This window comes from Acipenser ruthenus, chromosome 27, assembly GCF_902713425.1.
Source record: "Acipenser ruthenus chromosome 27, fAciRut3.2 maternal haplotype, whole genome shotgun sequence".
Classification (NCBI taxonomy): domain Eukaryota; kingdom Metazoa; phylum Chordata; class Actinopteri; order Acipenseriformes; family Acipenseridae; genus Acipenser; species Acipenser ruthenus.
Genome location: NC_081215.1, coordinates 116753 through 140555, shown reverse-complemented (window position 1 = coordinate 140555; position 23803 = coordinate 116753). Strand labels below are relative to the sequence as shown.

At 48.9% G+C, this 23803-nt stretch overlaps 1 protein-coding gene across 8 annotated transcripts; it reads right to left on the bottom strand.

The window, feature by feature from the left end:
• Positions 1-362: 362 nt before the first annotated feature.
• ccdc187 (coiled-coil domain containing 187) lies at positions 363-23168 on the bottom strand. Of its 8 annotated transcripts, none has more exons than XM_059002264.1 (13): positions 22936-23157; positions 21680-21785; positions 15119-15181; positions 14554-14677; positions 13832-13952; positions 7253-7355; positions 4644-5693; positions 4028-4215; positions 3626-3706; positions 3061-3186; positions 2803-2903; positions 2138-2244; positions 363-1698 (listed from the first exon to the last, which is right to left on the bottom strand). In XM_059002264.1, the coding sequence occupies exons 2-13, from the start codon at positions 21726-21728 to the stop codon at positions 1544-1546; spliced, it is 2268 nt and encodes a 755-aa protein (XP_058858247.1). In that variant the 5' UTR covers positions 21729-21785; positions 22936-23157; the 3' UTR covers positions 363-1543. The 8 variants fall into 8 exon arrangements, with proteins under 8 accessions (XP_058858247.1, XP_058858246.1, XP_058858245.1 ...); XM_059002263.1 differs by having other exon boundaries at positions 21680-21783; positions 22888-23156; XM_059002262.1 differs by having other exon boundaries at positions 21680-21783; positions 22929-23156.
• Between the last annotated feature and the right edge of the window lie 635 nt (positions 23169-23803).

The window sequence follows — 23803 nt, the reverse complement described above, 5'->3', positions numbered from 1 at the left end:
AGTCTCCTTCAGCAACATGACTAGGTGACCCATTCCATCCCCTCACCACTCTCTGTGTGAAGAAGAGTCTCCTTCAACAACATGACTAGGTAACCCATTCCATCCCCTCACCACTCTGTGTGAAGAAGAGTCTCCTTCAGCAACATGACTAGGTAACCCATTCCATCCCCTCACCACTCTCTGTGTGAAGAGTCTCCAACAACATGACTAGGTAACCCATTCCATCCCCTCAGCACTCTCTGTGTGAAGAAGAGTCTCCTTCAACAACATGACTAGGTAACCCATTCCATCCCCTCACCACTCTCTAAGTTATCACCACTTAATAGAAACATAAAAAATATCATATCCAAGAGAAAAAAGTCTTCTCGTTACAACACTGTTTATTTTGATACAGAATAATACAGTGATACAAATTTCAAAAATAAAATGTGTGTCATAATGCTGCTGCTGGGTTATCTAAAGGCAGAGCAGAGGGTTAATCTTACCGGTCATGCAATTCTGCCTGTTCTCCAGGGCTCAAATGTGTGGCTTTTGAAAGAAACACATATTTTTTAATTTTAAAAACACGTCCTCTGGTACTGCAGTAAGTTGAAGAAATCTGTTTGCAAATCACTCTTTCAGATAGCGTCGCACTTCCTTGCTGGCCTATGTAGCTAACGGAGGTGCAGAACAGGTAAGATTCAGGGAATCGCTTTAATTCCAACTGGGAAACTAAAACTGGAACCAAGGACTCCCCTGCCCCGTTTATTCAAGGCTTTTATTTACACAGAGTTCTAAAACAAAACAAAATGCACCAAAGCAAGGAATTAACCAACCAGGGTCCTCCAAATCGTAAATTTTAAAAAATACATTGTAACCCTGCATTGGGCTAAAACAAATCTAATCTAGATGCAATACTGCTTAGCCCCAGCTCTACTCTGCCCTGGTGCAGGGAATAGGTAATGATATACTTGTGTACATACAGATCAGTGTATCTATACTGGCAACACTGTGAAGTTTAAACACTCTTCTGATATGCTAGGCAGACTGTGTCATATATAAAATGTATACTGTGTGTGGCCTGGCCCGGGACACACACACACACACACACACACACACACACACACACACACACACACACACACACACACACACACACACACACACACACACACACACTGAGAGCTCATTATCAATTCAACAGCACAGTTCAGTTCTGCATGGGTCACACACACACACGCACACAGAGCTCATTATCAATTCATGCGCGCAGTTCAGTTTTGCATGGGTCACACCCTGGCCTGGCCCGGGACTCGTCAGTGTAACACACGCTGCCCAGTGAAGGCAGGAATCGCTTGTGCTGTACGATAGGAGCCAGGTCTGTGACCTCTGCATTGTCATGAAGTGAACCACGCTGGGAATAATGAGAGAATGGTAGGAGTGCTGGAGGGAATGTGAGAGAGAGAGAGACAGAGAAAAGAGGTTGAGAGAATGAGAAAGAGAGAGACAGAGACTGGGGGAGAGATGGAGAGCGAGAGAGATGGAGAGGGGGGAGGGGAGGGGGTCACTGCTGTTTGCAGCCCTCCTTCCTGTCTTTGGTTTTCGGGCGGCTAATCTTGTCGCTCTGGCGCTTGGTGGGGGGGATGAAGGTGGGCTCGGCTCGCTCGTCTGTGTAGTCGTGGAAACGGCAGGGGGGGCCGGGGGGAGATCGAGCGGCCGCTGTGGAGAGGAAAGAGAAAGAGAAAGAGAAAGAAAGCTATATAAACATTGTAAGCTCTGTTCAGCTGATCTCGACACAGCCACAGTTTATACATTACAAACAGGGCCAAACCTGACACTGTACTTCATGCAACGAAGACTGAACACATGCATTGTCTCAGATGCTGGTCAAACTACCCAGCGGCAAAGTTATACCAGCTTCACCCATTCCAGGTTTTAACATGTGCTTGATTAGCCCCAGGGAATAGTCAACAAGCTCAAGGGTGTCTGATTAAACTCCTAGCGAAACCAGGAAAGGATCAAAGTGCTCTGCAATGGGAGTCTTGTTTCCATCCCTGCAGTGCTGCACACACCAGACTGAGAAGCAGCAGCCTCTTCTAAAACACGTTACAGAGCTGTGCTGGACGATCGCTGTTCACAGGGAGGGGGGGTTTATTACCAGGCGTCGGGAGAGCCGGCTCCTCCGCTGCGTCCTCCTGCCGTTTCACCCTGAAAGTCGGGTCTAGCTCCTCAGCGATGTTCCTGGGGAGGAGGTGCTGCTGCTGCCTGTAAGCAACCGGGACAGACATCAGCACCCCTGCCTGCGCGTCCACAACACTACGGGTAGGGTTAGGGTTAGACAGAGCTGCTGAGGAGGAGGACCGGACTGTGATGTCAGTGAAATTTCCACTCCGACCCCATTACAGTACTCAGAGCCTGCAGGGGTGGGCGTCTCTTCAGAGGCAAGAGAGACATTATCAACGAGCGCTTGCTCCTCTCTCTCTCTCTCTCTCTCTCTCTCTCTATATGTATAGATATAAATAGCTGGCTTACTCACCGGGCGTATTTAAAAGAAGGCCTGATGTTTCAGTTAATGTGTTATTTGGGTACTTCTGCATTTACAGTGTGGAGAGACAAATGGTTATTTTTAAATACTTTATATAGATAGAGAGCTAGACAGAACAGATGAGCTGGAGCTGTTTCGTCACGGAAGACTGCCACAGCCTGGGCTGTGAGCCACGCTGCTGGGTCAGTATGCCCTCCCCTTGTTTTACTGGCTTGTTTTCTGCTGTTACGCCAGAGAGGAGCCGGTGCCCGGAGTCTGGCAGTGTTGGGGGGGCTCACCTGTGCACGGAAGATGCTCTTCGATCTGGGGACCCCTCCTCTCTCGGTGACGGCAGACCCTCCGAATCCAGCCGCTCGTGCTGACCAGGGGGAGCCTCAGCCTGAGGGGGGGGGGGTCACAGAAAAATATTACCTTCAATTTTCAATTTTGAAGCTGCATTTTAAACCACTTGCTTACTTAATCAGGGGTGGGAATAAGGCTCCTATCGCACAGCAGTTTACCCTTTCCAAATTCTGATACCAGCTTCGGGGCAGTACCTTCCTGTTCTGGCTCCTCCTCCTCTCTGAAGAGTCTGTGAGGTCGCTATGCTCCATCCGTGACCCCTGACCCTCCAGATCACGTGACGCCTTCATCTCCTGCCGCTGCATGAAGCGCGCGATCTCCTGAGGAGACGGAGCCAAGGGCATCAATAACACCACGCCGGGGTGCAGGAAAAAGACCCGCATCTCCTCACACATCACGCGTTACGTTACCAAGATACAGCTATACAGTACACTCAGGGATAGAAGCGAGACTCCTATTGCACAGCAGTGCCACCCACTGCAGGTTTTAATACAAGCTTGATGAGTCACAGTGTGGATAGGCAACAAGCTCAGGTGTGTAATAAACTCACAGCAAAAAAAAAAAAGCAGGAATGGATCAAACTGCTATGCAATGAGGGTCTCAAGTACATGTAAGAAGGTTTAACTGGTTATAGACCAGCTGGGAAAAACGATCTGGACTGGACTAGAATGGGAGGGGAGGGAATGGAAGCTTTTGCCCCCCAGAGTGCACGGTCCCTGGAGCAGCTGTGCCTGCCCCGAGGGTCTCGTCGCTGGGTACCTCATCTTGTGCCACCTGGGCAGCTCGAAAGTCCTCCTCCTCCTCAGCCTGGTCCCGCAGCCTGCCTGTCGACGCCGGGCTCTGAAACACAGGAACCAGCCCTGGTGAGACAGGTTTACCTCGGGGGGGGGGGTGGGGCGGGGGGGGGCGGGACTGTTTGACCCTGCAGTACCATGTGATGCACTGCGGTTACGAACTCTGTCCTCAGACGGTGAGATGAGGTTCAAAGCTCTAACACCACGAATGGTCTCCTTTGATTCCTGTTAACTGCGGATTGCGGATTAGTCTAAAGAAGACGATTGATGCATTTTTTTAATCCACGTGTATGCAGGGGATTCAAACAGTAGCTATCAATAAGCATGTGTGCCTGTATGGGGATGGACAGGGCGTTATTAACCCTACCGGGGGTGAGATGTCGTTCCCGGGCCGCTGTCCCTTCCTCAGCAGCCTCTCCTCCTCCTCTTCCTCCTCCTGCAGCCTCCTCGCCAGCTCCGCATCCCTCAGAACCTGCTCCCGGTCCTGCAAACCCATCTGAGCCACCTCAGCATGCAGACCAGCAGGGGGTGCCGCTCCAGCACAGGACCCTCCCTCTGAATTCACAGAGACACAGGCATTGTGAGGAGCAAGTACTCCACAAGTACCATCTCTCACACTCACACACACACAATGAATCTGCTCCCTGTCCTCAAGTCACACACTGATCACACATATTCTGAGGTGCAGGTTTTCACTGGGATGAGGGTTTTGTAAAGCAGCCAGATCTGCAGCTGCTGTCTTCACACTCCCTCTCTCTGTGCTTGGGCCCTGGAGCCCCGCGTCTCATCAGAGTGGATTCCACCATGCTGGTGTCTCCGATGGCTGACGGGTCTTGACAGCAGCGTGGTTTTGCTAGGAGGGGGCTCTATCATGTCATACAACAGTAAGGTAGAAAAAAAAAACCACACAGCATCAAAAGATTAAGAAGAAAGAGTAATAAAGCCAGGCAGAAGAGGGGGTTCTCCCAGCACTCCCAGTGTACCTGCGGTCTTCCTCCAGTCCCGTGCTGCTGGGGAGAGCGGTGTGGCGGGGAGGCTGTGCTGTCTGTGGGGCCTGTGCTCCCTCGTCCTCCTCCTCCTCCTCTCGTTCCCTCCCTCCTCCTCTTCCTCAGAGCTGGAGGGAGAGAACTTCTCACTCCGCCTGTGCTCGCTCTGCCTCCGCCTCTCCCTGCGATCGCCGTGGCGACTGCAGCTACTCACGTTATCCCCGCCTACCCTTACATCCCCGCGATGACTGGTACAAGCCCCTCCCCCATTCTCCATAACCCCACCCTCTCTTCTCCTGTGATCTGCATGGTTATTGCTGCTGCTGCTGGCTCCTCCCTCCTTTTCTCTGAAATCTCTATGGTTACTGCTGCTGACTCCTACCTCCCTTTCTCTGAAATCTCTATGGTTACTGCTGCTGGCTCCTCCCTCCCTTTCTCTGAAATCTCTATGGTTACTGCTGCTGGCTCCTCCCTCCCTTTCTCTGAAATCTCTATGGTTACTGCTGCTGCTGGCTCCTCCCTCCCTTTCTCTGAAATCTCTATGGCTGCTGCTGCTGGTGGTCCCTCCCTCCCTTTCTCTAAAATCTCTATGGTAACCAGTAGCTCCTCCCTCTCCTTCCCTGAGCTCTCTGCTTACCCAGCCTACTCTTTCCCTGTAACCCCGCTCATCCCTGAAATCCACTTCCTGGAAGTCACCACGGCGACCGCTGCGGACCCAGCCCTCGTCTTCCCTGAAATCTCCACCGCGATGGACTCTTCCAGCGCGCGGGGATCTGCTGCAGTCCTCCTCCGGTAAAACCACGGCAGGACCACAGGGGGCGGCGTCGAGGTTATTTTTAACGTACTGCAGAGCGCTGCTTCCCTGGCGCACAGAACAGTCCCTGGGTACGCCGCTGTTGTCGGCTGGCTCTAACTGCGCGGTCCTCTGCCGGTTCGCGGTAGCGCTGGGTGGAAGGTGGCGCCCCCTGCTGGCTGAGCCTCCCTCGCTGTGCCTCCAGTCTACAGGAGAAGGCTGGTGCCGCTGGTGGGTTTGCAGCCTGCCGCATTCTTTGTGAAAGCCAGACATGCAAACACAAAGCAGGGGGGGCGGGGGGTTAGCGAGGGAGGGGCGGAGCTTGTTAGTTTGTCAACATTGGATTTCATCGACAGACGAACCAAGGCAGCATTTCACAGAGCTGCAATAAATAACACATTCATTCACCTGGGCATTGAGTCTAGGGTTATAGAACCAACAGGGAAAGTCACATCATCGAAGCGCTCTGTAAAACTGTGTCTATTCCAAGTTCTGTTCAAATAATCTGTGGGGTGCTCACCCAGCACACATTCCAGCTAGAATCTCTGTTCATCTACACAGCACACGGTACTAGGATCATTAATATAATTAACGAACAATGCAAGATATATCTTGCTCTGGAGGTTTGATCACCTAGACAACACGCCCTGAAGAGCGCCGGTCCTATCCCATTAAATATTGCGGGTGTCTAACCAGGGAGGAGGGAAGCTAGCCAGCTCCGGACGCGTCCTATGGCTGAACTCAGCTGTGCTTGCGTGCCTCAGTGGAAGCGTGCAGGATTAGGACAGGGAAGCAGCAGGCATGCAATGAAAGCACAGCACTAGAGGTGCGACAGACAGTCCAGAAAGCAAAGCGACAGCCTGTCAGGTGAGCCGCACCCCGACAAAGTTAAAAACAGCATACTGCACTGACAAACGTCCCAAATCCACTCTTACAGTAGACTTTTAAAAAAAGGACAGTTTGTACAACAGTTATAGATGCTTTAGCTTTGGGTGGGTACCAGCAGCTGCTTCTGCGAGATCTGCTGCTTACAGGCAGGCAGCTGGCAGGCCAGCACACAGCACGGTGTTTTTGGTGCTGTGTTTTTTTTCTTTTTCGCTCAGTTCAAAGTTCACAGGAACCCCCCCCCCATTAGCATTACTGTGTACCGTTCAGCTGGACCTCTTTACCACAGACACCAGGCATGGAGAAACTGAAGGACTGCGACAGAGCTAGGCTCAGCTCGATTGATCACCGCTAGGAATGGAGTCCGCATCCAGAGAGGCACCCAGACACACCCAGAGAGCTGAACCAGGCCTCCAGGGACAAGCGGCACAGCTGAGGCCGAGACGAGGAACTCCACAAGGCTGCTGCAACCAAGGCTGCAGAAGGGCTAAGGTAACCTCTGCGTGTCTGTGTCTATCTCTGTGTTTGTGTCTGTCTCTGTGTGAGCCAGTGTTTGTGTCTCCGACAGCGTAAAACAGGAATTTCTCGAGTTAGGGATCTGTGTCAACTGCAGTTAGGAATGTCAATACTGACATAAAATACAACACCGATTCTAACTCAGGAGAGTCCCGTCTTCACATCTCACTCTCCAGTTTTGTGTTTATGCAAATGAGACGGGTGTTGAAAAGGGCTTTCCCTCTGCTGTCCTGGCACCGGTCCCAACCAAAACCAAAAGAAAAACATAAAACTAAAAAAAAGAGGAAGATACAGTCAGAAACACTCAGAAATGTGTCTGTTCAGATCCTGTGGGACAGACTTCGTACTTCTATTCTGATGCTTCTGTGCCTCATTTTATTCTGAAGACCACACAAACTCAGGCTGAAAGTACCTCTGTTGCTAAGAAGGCCGGTCTGGTTTCCTTGGCAACCGCTGTCAAGTCTCCGCCTGCGAATCTCCAGCTCCTCCTCTTCCTGTAACTTCTTGGCAATTTCCTGTTTGACACATTTATTTAAATTCTTACATTACGAAAATCAATCTATTTTTAAACAAAATAATTCACAGTTTTATTTCTGTAGCCCTGTAGGGTTTGTGTGTACAAACATATACAGCATTTCCTTCTCTGTGTTACTTTAATTACATACAGGGTTATGGGGCAGTTTCTTCAGGACACTGACATACATAGCAGTTTGAATATTTTATATATATATATAACCTCCTGTAGCTGCAAGTGGAAACATGGGCACGCTTTTGGCTCACAGAACCATATAGTGGACAGCAGTTTTCCGTAGCGCTGAAAAAGCCTTTGAACGTAAACAACCTGGTCTGTGAACAAGGTCAGCTTTCGGATATCGTGCATGCACGGAACATGGCTGGCAGCCTGTGAAATAACACAGCCCTGAGATTGAGCACAAGAAGGAAGAAGCTGATGCACCTGTAGTGTGAACAGCCTGTGCTAATCATGAACGGCGAGCTGGAAACATGTGTGTTGGGGGGGGGGGGGGGGGGGGGGGGGGTTAAGAGGGGAGACCACCGCATTCTGACAGTAAACCAGGCAGCAATTCTACAAATCGCATCACAAACCAGTGAAAACCAAACCGACAGCTCATCCCCAGCCAGGAAGCTGTCGTGGGGGGAGCACACTCACCCACCTCCTCCCAAACCTCCGGCCGCAGACAGTTGTATTGGTAATGTGCCTGGGGGAGTGGAGGGAGGGGTTCAGAGTTTCCAGCGAAACTCTCTGCTGCTCAGTTTCACTCCTCCGAGGATCATCAAAGAGCTGTCGCAGTCTTTGAAGTGTTCAGAGTTGCTCTCTCAGGTTGAATGGTGTTTCCATCCAGAGAGATGCCCACGGCATTCTAGTTATTAGATAGCTGCTGATGCAGTGCCCTGTGTGAGGTATATGAAAGCTATGTGTAGGGGGTCTCGCACTGTTCAAAGAGAGGTCACCTAGTGACGTTTGGGCTCTGTAGACGATACGCTGTGAAAAAAAAAAAAAAAAAAAACACTTTTATAGTTTAATCTCAAAATCCTTCTGTCAGATCCAGCGGGTTTCACAGGATGCAGCGGTAAGCAAGAAAAAAAACAAAAGAAATCAATTAAAACTGAGGCGATTGTGGGTCACAGCTGCAGCACTAAATCAAAAAGAATTTCCAACAAATCTCTGGTTCTGCGAAGCGGCGTGCCCACACACTGCAGGCCAAGTCATAAGAGAACCAAAAACAAGTAGCCCACAGTGTGTCTTCACAGGACAGGACGTGGGGGGGGGGTCAGCGCATGTGAGAAGACGTATGACAAAAAGCCCCTTCAAGACAGCCAGGAGTCAATAACACACACGGGGGCTGCACTGTGTCTAAAGAGAGCCAGGAGTCAATAACACACACACACAGGGGCTGCACTGTGTCTAAAGAGAGCCAGGAGTCAATAACACACACGGGGGCTGCACTGTGTCTAAAGAGAGCCAGGAGTCAATAACACACACACACAGGGGCTGCACTGTGTCTAAAGAGAGCCAGGAGTCAATAACACACACACACACACGGGGGCTGCACTGTGTCTAAAGAGAGCCAGGAGTCAATAACACACACACACACAGGGGCTGCACTGTGTCTAAAGAGAGCCAGGAGTCAATAACACACACACACACACACACGGGGGCTGCACTGTGTCTAAAGAGAGCCAGGAGTCAATAACACACACACACACACACACACACACACACACACACAGGGGCTGCACTGTGTCTAAAGAGAGCCAGGAGTCAATAACACACACACACACACACGGGGGCTGCACCATGTCTAAAGAGAGCCAGGAGTCAATAACACACACACAGGGGCTGCACTGTGTCTAAAGAGAGCCAGGAGTCAATAACACACACACACACACGGGGGGCTGCACTGTGTCTAAAGAGAGCCAGGAGTCAATAACACACACACACACATACACACAGGGGCTGCACTGTGTCTAAAGAGAGCCAGGAGTCAATAACACACACACAGGGGCTGCACTGTGTCTAAAGAGAGCCAGGAGTCAATAACACACACACACACACACACACACACGGGGGGGGCTGCACTGCGTCTAAAGAGAGCCAGGAGTCAAAATTAAACAACAAACATTTTGGCTAGAAATCTTCCTGAGTTCCAAAGGCAGATTTCAGAACATTCCACTAAATTCTGAATATCTGCATAACAGCATTAACCATGTACTGCGTTCTTTTAAATTATTATTATTATTATTATTATTATTTTAAACTGACAAAAAATGATCCTCTTCCATTTACACATCAACACCACTAGAGGTCAGTGCAGATGGGGAGCCATGACTTGGCCCTTTCATTTAAATGAAAACATCACAGTGCCGGTATCAGTGGGGTACATTTTTTAAAAATTTAAACAGCAAAGGGAAAATATGAATCAAGAGTACAGAAAGTGTGAATATAGCATCATTTTTTTTCTTCTGTTCTGGGAAGGAAATCAGACTCCCATTGCACAGCAGCTTGATCCACTCCTGGTTTTACGATTACAAAAAATAAAACCCCAAAAAATAAATAAAAAGGTTTGGATTAGACACAGGTATCAGGGTCAACCCAGACCAGCTTCAAAAAAACCCAGACAGAGAGACAGCTTCCTCCAGGACTGGAACCTGCTGCGCCGGTGGAGACGAGAGTCTTAAAACGGAACATTTTCAAATTGAAAGGGAGGTGTTGGCAGCCAGGTGCCTCAGGGTCCCGTCATCCCTCTCCTCCAGTTGCTGATCCAGGACAGCATGCTTTGATTTCTCAGACACCTTGTAAAACGAGCACGCCCCGAGACTGGGCTGGGTGGAGCCAGCGTTTAACAAACGACTCTCTTACCTCTAATTGGCACCAAAAACATGAAATCGCTGACCACCCCCCTTTAAAAAGAGTGCGAGCCAAAGTTTCAAACCTTTTAAAAGTTTGCTGACCACAGAGTTTTAATCATGAAATTTCAGCACCTCCTGTTAGCAGGAGCAACACCATCACTGCCCCCTTTAAAAGGACTGCTAACCAAAGCTTTTACAAAACAAACCGACCAGCAAAATAACTAAACAGACACAGCCCCTACCCTCGCAGCCCTCGAGCAGACTTGCAGTCTCATTGCAACTGCAAGCGACTTTCAGCAGGGAGATGCAGCTTCTATATAGATCGCAGACAGGGACGCCATTTACACAACAAACCGTCAGTCCAGGATAAGTGTGTGCAACACATGCCAGGTGTTCCTAATTATTTGTCCTCGTAAGAGCATATACTGTAACGTACAGCAAATGGTCCTTTTTCCTGTGCCCTGCCGCAGGCTAGAACAGCCACAATAAAGGGAGAGAGGTGGGGAGCTGCTAAAACCGTGCTGGCGTAAATAATCTTTACAAAGTTATACAAGTCAGCGGCTGCTTGGAAAGTTCCCAGCGCTGTCGGAGCAGACCTTGAGTACCCGGGACGTCAGCCAGCGATCCACATTGCTGCCCTCCAAGCTGGCTGGTGACCTGCTTCCCCCTTCGAGTTTCAGAGCTGCTCATTACTCACAACAGAAGAGGCTGGCTGGCTCGTTTAAAAGAGCAGCGCGCAGCAGGTTTTGGAGCCGACTGAGAAATCTTTTAACAGGAGCTGGAGAGCAGCCCCATGCACACAGCGTGACCTCCGAGTCGTGTTCATATTTCTTCAGTTAGCATTGGCAGTTTATCGGATCGGAACCAAATGCAAGCTGAAAGGTGCGTAGGAGGCTGGGGGGGGGGGGGGTCGACGGTGTTAAACGGTTTAGAGGAGAGAATTGAAGGCGGTTTTCTGGTTCAGCGTGCAGCGCGTGCCGCAACGCAGGTCAACAGGGGTACAGAGCCAGGGACTGCTGCAATGAGACACGTCTGCCAAGGTGTTGCAGCTGCTCAGAAGGGTCATTCCTCCAATTCCTACAGGGAGTCTGGGGTTAGACTGAAGTGCAGACCGAAGCACTAACAGAAAATAAAAAAAAAAAAGACATTCTTGCGTTTTTAACATAAACCCGGTTTTTGTGCATAAAGGAGGGAGCTGCGAGCTGATTTGAACAGAAAACGCTGTGTTTACGTCAGCCTTGGAAAGCCCCTGGTTTGAGGACAGATTGACCTAGAACCAGCCCACGCTGCCTTCTCTCTGCAGCAAACAACACCTCTCCCACCTCCTACAACAGCCGCCGTCAGACATCAGCACAAAGGGGACTGGCAGCGACAGCGTGACTGAACCCCCGTGGTTTTAAAGCAATGATATCCCCTCCCCCCCCCCACACACAGATGCAGATTAGAGACCCTGTTCTTTAGCAGCAATGACCTCGTGCAGAAGGATGTTAGCATTGTAGAAATGACAAGGTGCTCGATCGAGCTTCAGCTATCATTCAATACCACCTTTCCACAATGATAGGTCATCTCATTCCTGCTTTTTCAGTATGTTTCTGAGTGTCCTGGGTCTGCTGAGAGGGGAATTTCTCACACAGTCTGTGTTGTGTCAGGCCTGTCATACAAAGAGTGCAAGAGGGTTTTTGCAGAGTTTTATACTTCTTTCAGCTGAAGTAGTGTCTTGACAACAGGACACATTTTAAAAGAGCGAGAGCGCGAGAGAGAGAGTTTTACAGCAGAGATCCGCCCTTGTGACACGTCTCAAAGGTATCTTAATATCCAGGTGGGAGGTATTTAAACAACGCAATGATTCAATTACAGAGTGCCAGGTTAGGGTGAGGCTGATCAGCTGTGCTCTCCCAGCTAGAAACTGCAGACAATTACTGTAGTCATTAAATCACTAGACTAGACTGGCACACCTAGAAGGCTGTCTCTAGCTTTCCAGCTGCTTCAGTCCAGCTAAGACTGATATATACACAAAGTTCATGGGGAGAGAGACACAGACCAGCTTGAGGAACACAAACAGAGGGAGCGGGAGGTGGGAGTATTGAGAGAATCAGGTCACAACCCCACACCGACACACGGACACACACACACACACACACACACACACACACACACACACACGCAGGCAGCCAGATCTCAATACAACTCATGCTTTCATCTGTGACTTCAAAACACTAAAATCACACTGTTTGAACATTTTATTAATTGTTAGGTCTTAGAATACAACTCACAAATTGAGCACAGGTGCTGGTTAAACTTCTAATGAGACTGGGGATCTGATTAACCTCTTTTAGTCTCCTGGATTCTGGTTAGACCCTGGGAAGCTGGTTGTATCCTGGCTTTTGTGAGCAAAAGACTGACCAACCGGACAGTGTTGTAAAAACAAGTCCTTTGATGTCCAGCCCTAACATGAAAGATGTTTGCCTTTTGGGGAGACCACTGTTTTATATCAGGGCTACAAACCTATTGATAAACATCTTCCCAAATAGTACACTAGATATAAACAGGCTTTGCTTAGCAAATACAGCTGGTTTATGAGGGGCTCATAAAAGCTAGCCCCTTTAGGGGGATCTGGACAGAGACAGACACTTTAAAAGGGCTGAGAAGAGATTTGTACAATTGATTGGGTTAAAGGAAAAAAAGTCATAAGGTTAAGTCAATATTAACTACACCACTGACTTATTGATTCAGTTATGACCTGTGCTTAGGAGAAACGGAATACCCCTGTTTGACTGTATTGAAGAAAATATCTTGAAATCTACAGTTCAGAATCACAATAATTATTTATACTGACAGATGCATGAAGGAAAAAAAAAGAACACTAACCTTTTATTTTAAAACAACACACATTGAAAAGGTAAAACTATAGGAAACCAAGTCAGACAGCCATTGCTTTTTCACAAGAGATCTCTGATGCACGCTGGAGCTCAGGAGCCCAGAGACGGCGCTCATGGAGACGGACGCGCTTGCCAACCTGCAGGAGCGCTGGGAGGGAACTCGGATCAGTACTCTGTGTGACGGGGGGGGATTGCAGGGGCTGTCCTGGACAGACTGGGGGCGGACAGAGAGGCTGATGTGTTAATCTGCTTCAATCCCAGCAGCAGCTGCCTCTCCGTCTGCATCACAGTGCCAGCCGGTGGTTTGGCTCAGGCACGGAGTGGTAACCCACACACACACACACACACACACACACACACGACAAACGGCCTTTGCTTGTTTTTTTTTAAGTCGCGTCATTAACTATTTGGTGAGTGTGGTGATGTGTCAGGGTGGTTTTTGTTAAGAATTGCATTTATTTATTTATTCACATCAGGGATGGAAAATAAGACTCCCGTTGCACAGCAGCTTGATCCATTCCTGGTTTTACTAGGAGTTTAATAAAACACACCTCAGCTGGTTACCTGCACACTGTGGCTAAGGCAGCTCGTAGTAAAACCTGGAATGAGTGGCACTGCTATGCAATAGGAGTCTTATTTCCACCTCTGCTCAAGTCTGTTAAACCTCTCCTGAGTTTCTGTTAATGGCAAACCCACTCCAGCAGACAGCAGGTTAATATGCTGCTAAATGCCGCAGCTCCTACCTCGTCCTGCTCCTCCCTCCTCCGAGCCTCCTCTGCGCGCCTCCGAATGTCTTCCTGAATCGTCTGCGCGTACTCCGAGTCCTGCTCCTCACTGCAACGAGAGGCGCGGGAAGAGATGTTCCTGTTAAACCAGGATCTCTATTAAAAACCACAAGCTAAGCAAAGCAGCACAAAGGCTGGGGGAGTGAAAGACTACCAGTAGGATTGTGATGGTTTTATAGGTCACCAGAAACCCTCAATACAATTACAGCCTCATTACTGTCTGCACATTTGGGCGTACAGTATTCCTTGCATCATACTGTGGAAATTAATTAAACGATAAAACAATACAAACAATGGAGACACTTCTGACCCCTAAATGACTGTCAGCATTTCCAAGCTGCTTCTTGGCGCTAGCTTCTTTTCCAAAGGTTTTTTTTTTATTGTTCTTTGGCACACAGACCCTGATAAACTGGGTCCAGCTGTGCGTTTGCTATACAGTAGACGACACAGCTCCGACACAGCCTGCTCTGATGAACTGGGTCCAGCTGTGCGTTTGCTATACAGTAGAAGACACAGCTCCGACACAGCCTGCTCTGATGAACTGGGTCCAGCTGTGCGTTTGCTATACAGTAGACGACACAGCTGCGACACAGCCTGCTCTGATGAACTGGGTCCAGCTGTGCGTTTGCTATACAGTAGACGACACAGCTGCGACACAGCCTGCTCCGCGCCTCTCTTACATCTGTCTCCTGCAGTCGGTTAGCCGTCGCCGCTGGTCCTCTTCGTCCTGCAGTCTCTTGGCAATGCGGACGTCTCTCTGCACCAGCTGGTTCTTCTGGACGTTGGAGGCGTAATACTGTTCAACTGCGGGGCACAGACACACACACAGACTATCACTGGTGACACACAGCAAGACAGCGCTGCAGCGAGGGGGCAGACGCGGTCTGTTTAAAACAAACTGAATCAGCTGGAAAACAGAGAGAGAGATCTCAGTGATATTATACAATACAGCAATATGCAGCAGAGCTCAGACCAGTCAGCAAAGACTTCCTGTGCTGCTGCTCTTTCTATTACTGGATCAGCGTTCTGGATGCTGCTGTTCCCTGTTCAGTAAACTGTGCTCAGGATCATCCGGGAATATCCCTCCCCGCACGGAAACACTTCCCACGCCTCATCGGCTCTGTGCTTCTGAACGAGGGGGGGGGGGGGGGGGCACGCTGCAGATGAACCCGAAAATCAGAAAGCAGCGATCCCGGCTCGTTCGCTCGAGGAAGAGGACGGGGTTTTCAATGCACCGGTACTTACTTTCTTGTTCCTGCAGGTTGTGAGCCAACGCCCCGTCCTCCAGCACCGCGAAGCCCTGGCACACTGCAAAACACAGGAGACGCAGGAGTCAGTGCGGCTGTCACTGGCACGCAACACAAAATCTACAGATGAGAGGAGCCGAATCAGGCTCGACTGATAATCCTGTTAGGTGGATGAGACTCTCAAGTCGGGTCTTAGAGGATCCCAGTGATTCAGCATCAACAGCACGACTAGGCAACCCATTCCATACCCTCACCACTCTCTGTGTAAAAGAAGTGTCTGTTACCCTGTGTCCCAAGTCTGTCTCCACCGGATTTCCCAAACCCCAAACCCCTACCCTAACCCCAACCCCCTACCCTAACCCAAACCCCTACCCTAATGCTACCCCTACCCTAATGCTACCCCTACCCCTTTGTCAACACCTTTTAAGATTCTATCAAGTCTTCAAAGTCCTCCCTCTCCCTCTAGTTCTTGTATGTTTTCTAGGCAAACCCCCCCCCCCCTTCAACCTCTTATTTTAGCTCCTCGTTCTTTCTCAACGTCTTCAAATGAAAGTGCGATTGAATGCACTGTGCCAAGGCTCTGTTAGTTTATCTGTAAGTCCACCCCCATCGAGTGTTTTACAGTTATGGATCAAATAAATGTACAGCTGTCTGCATATTCTGAATGATTTACAACCTCCACCCCTGCAGCCTGGCTCCAGGACAGGGCACAGGCTGCTCACCTCATCCCCAGACAGCCTTCCTGTGAATCAGAACCTCTTCCTGACCTGCCCTCCTCGCCACGCCAGCCACAGCCATCCCGGGCAGCAGGCACGGAAACACTGGCTGTGTTTCGACTGGCAGCCACTCCGGGTTACTGAAGAGCTGGGGGGGCATTAGAACACCCCCGCCCCCCGCCCTCCGCAACCAAAACAGCAAGCAGCCAGGATCGGAGGCAGAGGGCCAGTCCCTCACAGAGGGGTCCTTCAGTAGACATCCCGGGAAGAGGCACCCTGATTCTGCACTGTAGAATGAACTTGGACAGGCTGGGATACGCAGTCCAGGCTAGCCGCTTCATCACCACTGTGGTTTTCCTCCCCTTTGAGGTATTTTCAATAAACACGACAGGGATGGAAATAAGACTCCCGTTGCAGAGCAGATTGATCCATTCCTGGTTTTACTAGGAGTTTAATAAAACACACCTGTGCTTGTATAACCTATACACACCGTGGCTAATCAAGCTGGTAGTAAAACCTGGAATGGGTGAAACTGTGTGTGTGTGTCAGTGTGTGTGTGAGAGTGAAATACCAGCGAGATCGAGGTTAGGAAGGCGACACCTCGAACTGTACAATAAAACAACATCACAAGCTCACGACAGATCAGAACACGCACAAGATCAAAAAAAATGGCAAGCTCATCAAATGTTTTTAAAAACAGTCTAGAAGAAACTCACTGGCCCAGTTCTCTCACCCCGTACACAGCGCCTGGTGAAAAGGAGCGTCAAAGCTTGTCATTTTATACGAGGTCGTTAGTCATCAAACCTACATGCTGAGCTCATTAAGATGAAACTCATGCTGAAGACCTTGATCCAGGCTTTTAACTTCAAACATTTCTGCTTTTAACAATCTGAACAAAAAGCAGAAAAACTCCTCAGCACTCAAACACATTGTGCCTTTAGCACCCCCCGAAAAAACAACTCTCCACACAATCTTTGAAGTGCTGTACCCGTCTACGCGTCAGCAAACACAGGGAACACCAACTCCATGGTGTTGCAAGCCAAGCTGTTTCTGTACAGCACAGTTTGCATTGCGCTGGGGAGGGGAGTCGGGGTCACTGTAGTTCAAATTTAAGTGTCAACTGGGATTGCATTTTATTCTAGATTACTGTATCTGATGGGGACACACACAGAGACACACACATACATCTCTGCCAACTAGGGCAGAGAGGACCCTGCTGGAAATTCCAATGGGACTCTGCCTCAAAGAGTGGCCAGAGTGAACACCGTCCCGGGACAGGCTGGCCATACTCTGAAACACCGGCTCGGAAACCGAGAGCAGTGGAATAGATATATATTCATATATTTGAAAGGAGTTATAACTGCAGTGTACATGTAAAGTGGTTTAAATGATTACAAATAATTTATATTTCAGGACGTTGGGGGGGGGGGGGGAGGGGGGGGGGGGGGGGGGTCTTCAGCTGTGTAAAAGTAAACCCAGGCCAAAAATAACAAGTTTTCTCCACAGTTGAAGAAGGGTTTTTATCCCAAATGTCCTGAAATAATTTAATCATTTAAACCGACATTTTTTTTTCATTTCACTTTTCTTTCTATATAAGATGTTCAGATTTTCTGTTAAGTTTCGAGGGGAAAAAAAACAATAACATGTGGTCCTTTTTGTCTTTAAGCTGCCCTCTCAGAGGGACTCCAAGCCTGGCTACTGTGTGTCAGTGTGCAGGGCAGTGCAGAGAGGCGCTGCGTTGGGTCTGTCTGGCCCCGCTGGTTCCTCTCTCAGTGTGCAGGGCTGGCTGCAGTGCAGAGAGGCGCTGTGCTGGGTCGGTCTGGCCCCGCTGGTTCCTCTCTCAGTGTGCAGGGCTGGCTGCAGTGCAGAGAGGCGCTGTGCTGGGTCGGTCTGGCCCTGCTGATTCCTCTCTCAGTGTGCAGGGCAGTGCAGAGAGGTGCTGTGCTGGGTCGGTCTGGCCCCGCTGATTCCTCTATCAGTGTGCAGGGCTGGCTGCAGTGCAGAGAGGCGCTGTGCTGGGTCGGTCTGGCCCTGCTGATTCCTCTCTCAGTGTGCAGGGCTGGCTGCAGTGCAGAGAGGCGCTGTGCTGGGTCGGTCTGGCCCCACTGATTCCTCTCTCAGTGTGCAGGGCTGGCTGCAGTGCAGAGAGGCGCTGCGCTGGGTCGGTCTGGCCCTGCTGATTCCTCTCTCAGTGTGCAGGGCTGGCTGCAGTGCAGAGAGGCGCTGCGCTGGGTCGGTCTGGCCCCGCTGATTCCTCTCTCAGTGTGCAGGGCTGGCTGCAGTGCAGAGAGGCGCTGTGCTGGGTCGGTCTGGCCCCGCTGATTCCTCTCTCAGTGTGCAGGGCTGGCTGCAGTGCAGAGAGGCGCTGTGCTGGGTCGGTCTGGCCCCGCTGGTTCATCTACCACCCACAGCTCTAATTGTTGAGCGGTTTTGTAAATATAAGCTCCCCAAACCCCACAGCCTATAAACACTAAAACCAACAGCAGCTGCCATCTGGGAGCTTTTCCATGCTCTGCAGTCACCTCCTGACCAGCACTCCAGCAAACCAGGAATGATTTACACAGAGAGTCCAGGCCTGGGGATTCTTCTACAAGCTGGCTTTGTATATGAACAGTCCGTTGCATTTGTGTTTGTTTGCTTACTGAAATTGCAATAACTGTGTTCAGTTTCAAAGTTTAATTATCACACTTTATTTTTTTCACTCGTCTCGGAGAGAGCTTTTCTTTTTAGATCTGTTGGAAAGAGATCATAGGTTTTATAAAACATGATTTATTTATTTATTTATTCTGGCAGAAAACTGACATACTATTACAAGAAACGCAAGACAGCGAGAGAAACTGAAACACCGAAGAGTTTTGCCAAGCTTCTTTTAGCGTGAACACAAAGAGGATTAAACCCCCAGGCTCATCTGCACTTAACATGCCTGTCTCTCGTAATGCTCATCGGGACAGAATGAATCAAACCCACTGTCTAAAACATCTGTCTGACGCAAATAATGACACTCACAAAGCTTTACTATAAAACACACTCTTAATAAGCAGAGGACAGCAATCCCAAACAATAGAAAACAGGATGTTTAGAATGCGAATTCCCTAGTTAAAAGTGCAGGGATGGAAATAACTCCAGTTGCATAGCAGTCTGATCCATTCCTGGTTTTACTAGGATTTTAATAAGACACGCCTGTCTGAGCTTGTTACCTATACGCTGTGTGGAGCTAATCAAGCTGGCAGTAAAACCTGGAACGGGGGACAATGCAATGCAATTGGAGTCTTTCTTCCATCCCTGCAGTGTTAGACTATCAGACTAGCCCCCTCCCTCCGGCTTCTCGGACAGGTGTTCTGGAAGGCTAGATCAGGTCTCTTTTTGCAGTTAGGGGCAGTAACACTGCTTTCCTGAACGAGTCCCAGCGGAGGCAGGCAGGCAGGCAGGCAGAGGGGGGCTGGTGTTCAGAGGCAGCGGTTCCCAGATGCTCTGACGAACGGTGGAGGCTGCAGCCCAACTCGGAGGGGGGCTCTTTGAACAAGCCAGCCTCTCCTCTTGGGACTTTTACACACCCCAGCTCCAGAGCACCCTTCCTTCCTTCCACTCTCCCCCACAGCAGGCTGGGCGATTTTCTCTTGTCAATCCGGCACTCTGAAAGGTGTCTGCTGAGCATGCATTGCTTCACAGAGGGAATCAATCCCAACACAAAAAAAACCACCAGCGTCTCTCTCTCTCTCTCGGGGCTAACCACAGGGCAGCCAGGGGAAACCAATGAAGCAAAGCTGTTTCTAATTGAAAACCCTTCAAAAGAAAAGAAAGAGGAGGGAGGGAGGGAGGGGACATGAACTCCATCCCCTCTGCTGTAATAAGCGTTTCACTCCTCTCCTGTGCAGAGCAATAAAATATTTCTTTTTAAGTCATGCCCGTGGCTCTGTAATGGACGGCTTCCCGTGACGGCTTTTTGGTTGGCTTACAAATATTCCACGCTACAGTGAAGTTTAAACGTGTTGAATCCTACAAAAGGGAATCAGACATCCCGGTTTGGTTTCAGTTTGAGGAACAAAAACCATTCTGGCACTTGAAGCACGTTCATGAGATTAACAGATTAATCTTGTAATTGATTCAAACCCCTGATTACTGGGTTGGGAAAGGAGGGGGAGGGGCGGAGGTTACAATCCTGGAATGTTTGAAGAGTTTTCCCAAAAATAGACAGGTTCCCAGGCTTCTGCCCTTGAATATTCCCAGCCAGGATGCCCGGGGGACTGGGTGTCCAGTTACTACAACACAAACTGTCAAATCTGATCAAAACCGACTGGATCAAAACAGGAATTACTTCTGAGAAGCGACTTACACACCCAGACACACACACGCATGCGCAGAGACACACACAGAGAGACACACACAGACACAAACACACACACACACACACAGATACAAACACAGAGACACACGCACACAGTTTTCCTTTAAAAGAATCCAAAAATGTTGCTCCCCCCCCCCTCCAGATTGAAATTGGCTTTAAGGATTATTCTCCCCCCTTCATTACAGAGATATAAATACCCTTCAGCAAGGGGTCAGATACGGAGCTAAATCTGGACAACAAGCCAGTAAAGAGAGTCCAGAATCTCCCGGCTCCCTGCCCCTCCCCCAGAATCTCCCCGCTCCCTGCCCCTCCCCCAGAGTGTGCTCGAGGGCTGGAGTGAGCTCAGCTGTTTCCAGGGACTTACTGAGGAATGCAGACCAGGACAAAAGATAAGAGGAGAGAGAGGAAGTCTGCGCGGCTCCACTCTCTGTCGAGGGGAGAGTTCAGATCATGTCCGCACACAGTCCAGCTTTGTGCTGCCGTGCTCTTCAGACAGCTAGGCTTCTCCGAGGTTTCCTTGAAGCTGCAGCAAAGCTGAAGTCACAGCTTAACCCCCAAGTTAAAAAATAGAAACTGCCCCAGATTGAAGCCTAGTTTGAATCCCTTATCCCTGGGAGCGCTTTTCTTTTTCCATTTAAAGTACGCAAGATGCTTCAATTGCAGGGATGGCAATTAGACTCCCACTGCATAGCGTGCTGATCCATTCCAGGTTTCACTACGAGCTTAATAAGACACACAAGCTTGTTACCGGTCCGCTGCGGCTAGATTAAAACCTGGAATGGGTGAAACTGCTATGCAGTAAGAGTCTTATTTTCATGGGTGTTACCTGGGCAGGTAGCAAACTCCTACCTATTGACAAATGCCTACCCATGACAAATCCAAATGAAATTCAGGCAGCTCGCCACACCTTTGGCTGATCCAGACGGATTACAGTGGGGTCTGGTGCTCTTTGACTCAGTAACCCATTCGAAGCAGAGCCAGCAGGAAAAGCAGCATTATCGGCTGGAGCTTTGCTCTGCAGATGTAGGCTAGGGGGAGGCAGTGGCTCCAGACTCTGACCAGCTTGCCTGTCTTCCCAGCGCAGTCCTTAATGTCACAGCGATACCAGACACTCCGTTATAAATAGATCAAGTACACCGCTCCCCGACAGACGAAATAACCTGCTACTGTTATCACTGCAAAGCACACATTGCACTCGATAGAATGGCTGCAAGCCCATTCCCTTGGATTTTACTGAGATCCTCAAATCCTCAAGACTCCACGCTCAAATCGAACGGTTAAAACTAAAACTGATCAGGGTGCAGTTACTCAAACCCACTGCCGTCCACGCTGCAGCCCAGCGCTTTCTTTCTCTAACCGCTGAGCTACTGTAATCCGCTGCCTCCCCCTGCCTCTATCTCTCTCTCTGTGTGTGGGAATGCACCCTGCCTCTCTCTCTCTCTCTCTCTCTCTCTGTGTGTGTGTTGGGATGCACCCTGCCTCTCTCCCTGTCTCTTACCCTCTTGGACCCGGGGCAGGTGTGACTGGTCGATCTCCAGCTCAGTCATGGCTCTGAACCTCACAGGACCCGTCTCAGCATCATATCAACCAGCGGAGAGGAACCTGAATCAACCAACACACACACACACATATATTATATATCTCATTTGCTTAGATCAGTTAGCAATCCAACCCAGACCTGAACCCCTCAACCTGTCTCTATCCTCATCTCTTTAGACAGTACGACAACCAAATACAAATGGCAACCTTCGATTCTGTAGACAGACAGACACTGTAGACAGACAGACAGGACACATAGATATAGATGGATAGACAGACAGACAGACTTTGTGCATTACTAAACTGTACACAATTTATAAATGCATTGAATATACTGTATTATTTATTATTATTATTTGTTTATTTAGCAGACGCCTTTATCCAAGGCGACTTACAGAGACTAGGGTGTGTGAACTATGCATCAGCTGCAGAGTCACTTCCAACAACGTCTCACCAGAAAGACGGAGCACAAGGAGGTTAAGTGACTTGTCACACAATGAGTCAGTGGCTGAGCCGGGATTTGAACCGGGGACCTCCTGGTTACAAGCCCTTTTCTTTAACCACTGGACCACACAACCTCCATATATATATATATATATACACACATACCTTTGTTAGGCTGTTCTCAAACGTGTGCGTAACTAACCGCGCAGTACTGCCGATGTTGTTTACACTGCATTGATGAACACATCCTTCTGGTTGAAGCGGAGTGAACCCTGCCTGTGATATCGTGCTGATAAAGCCACACGCTACATGCTGGGTACAGTTCAGTGAATTACACTAATAACACAACGTGCGGGTCTTTACTGTAACCCGCATCCCATGAGACATTCTCCCTTTGTTTTGTTTTTGTTTAGTTTTTGTTTTGTTTTGAGCAACAATTTCGAATCAGGACAAAACACAAATTTAAGCACAACCGATTTTTCACTTTTCTAATGTTTTTGTTTTGTTTGTTTGTTTAAATCAACCGTACATTCCAAACTATACAAAAGCTTGTTTTGGGTTTTTTTTTTTGTTTGTTTTTTTTTTTTTTTGCCGTAACAAAGTAGTTTCAAATTAAAAAAGCAATCAAAATATACCGACAAATAACATCCGTTTAGTGAAACAGTTGCACACACTATTTATTTTCATGAAATAAAAATGCTGTATTAACAAATACATATTTACCAAATGAATGCGCAGACGGCTGTATTATTTATAAACTCTACCTTCTCTTCTCTTTTCTTTTCTTCTGCTTTTCCCAAGCTTTGAGGATGCGCGATCCCGTATTTATTTCCCTGAGCTGTGTGATTGCACTCCTAGCTCCGATCTCCAGTCCTGACTTTGCTTCTGTGTGCAGCTCCGGCTGCAGCCTCCAGCGCCCAGCCCTAAAACAAGAGCGAGCCAGCTGGGGCTTGGATGGCAGCCCAGCAAGGACAAACTTCCCATTCATGCAGAACCAGCCGCAAAACTTCTCACACTCCGCCTTGGAGTCCTGACCGAGCGAATGTATTTATTTATTTATTTATTGCATTTATATAGCGCTTTTTATACAGAAACATCCCACTGTACAGTACAGAGCAGAACAGCTGGGAAACGAATAGAATGCAGCAAAATGATAAAGGTCTCTCTAACATGCTCAACAGTTAATTTTTTTAGGTTTTTTAGGATGAAAATGAGACTCTTATTGCATAGCAGTGTCGTCCGTTCCAGGTTTTCAGGCGGGCTTGATTAGCCCCAGTGTAAAGGTAACACGCTCAGGTGTGTCTGATTAAACTCAGAGTAAAACCAGGAACGGATTGAACCGCTTATGCAATGGGAGTCTTGTTTTCCATCCCTGCATATAAATCGTTTTTTTTAAAGTTTACCCCTTTACATGAACAGTCAAAGAAGCCAAAACAAAAAAATGATAGGTAATGACTCTGTGGTCGTTTTCAAGGAAAGGTGGGAAGCCATAAACCGAGAGAGCGGAAAGGTTTCGGAGCCGCACACAAAACTGCCTATAAATAAAAAACTAGAGCACCCTGTCGCTAATATCCAATCAATAAAACAGAGCGATTGATAATACCTTTCACAAACAGCGTCATCACGTCAGCGTCACGCA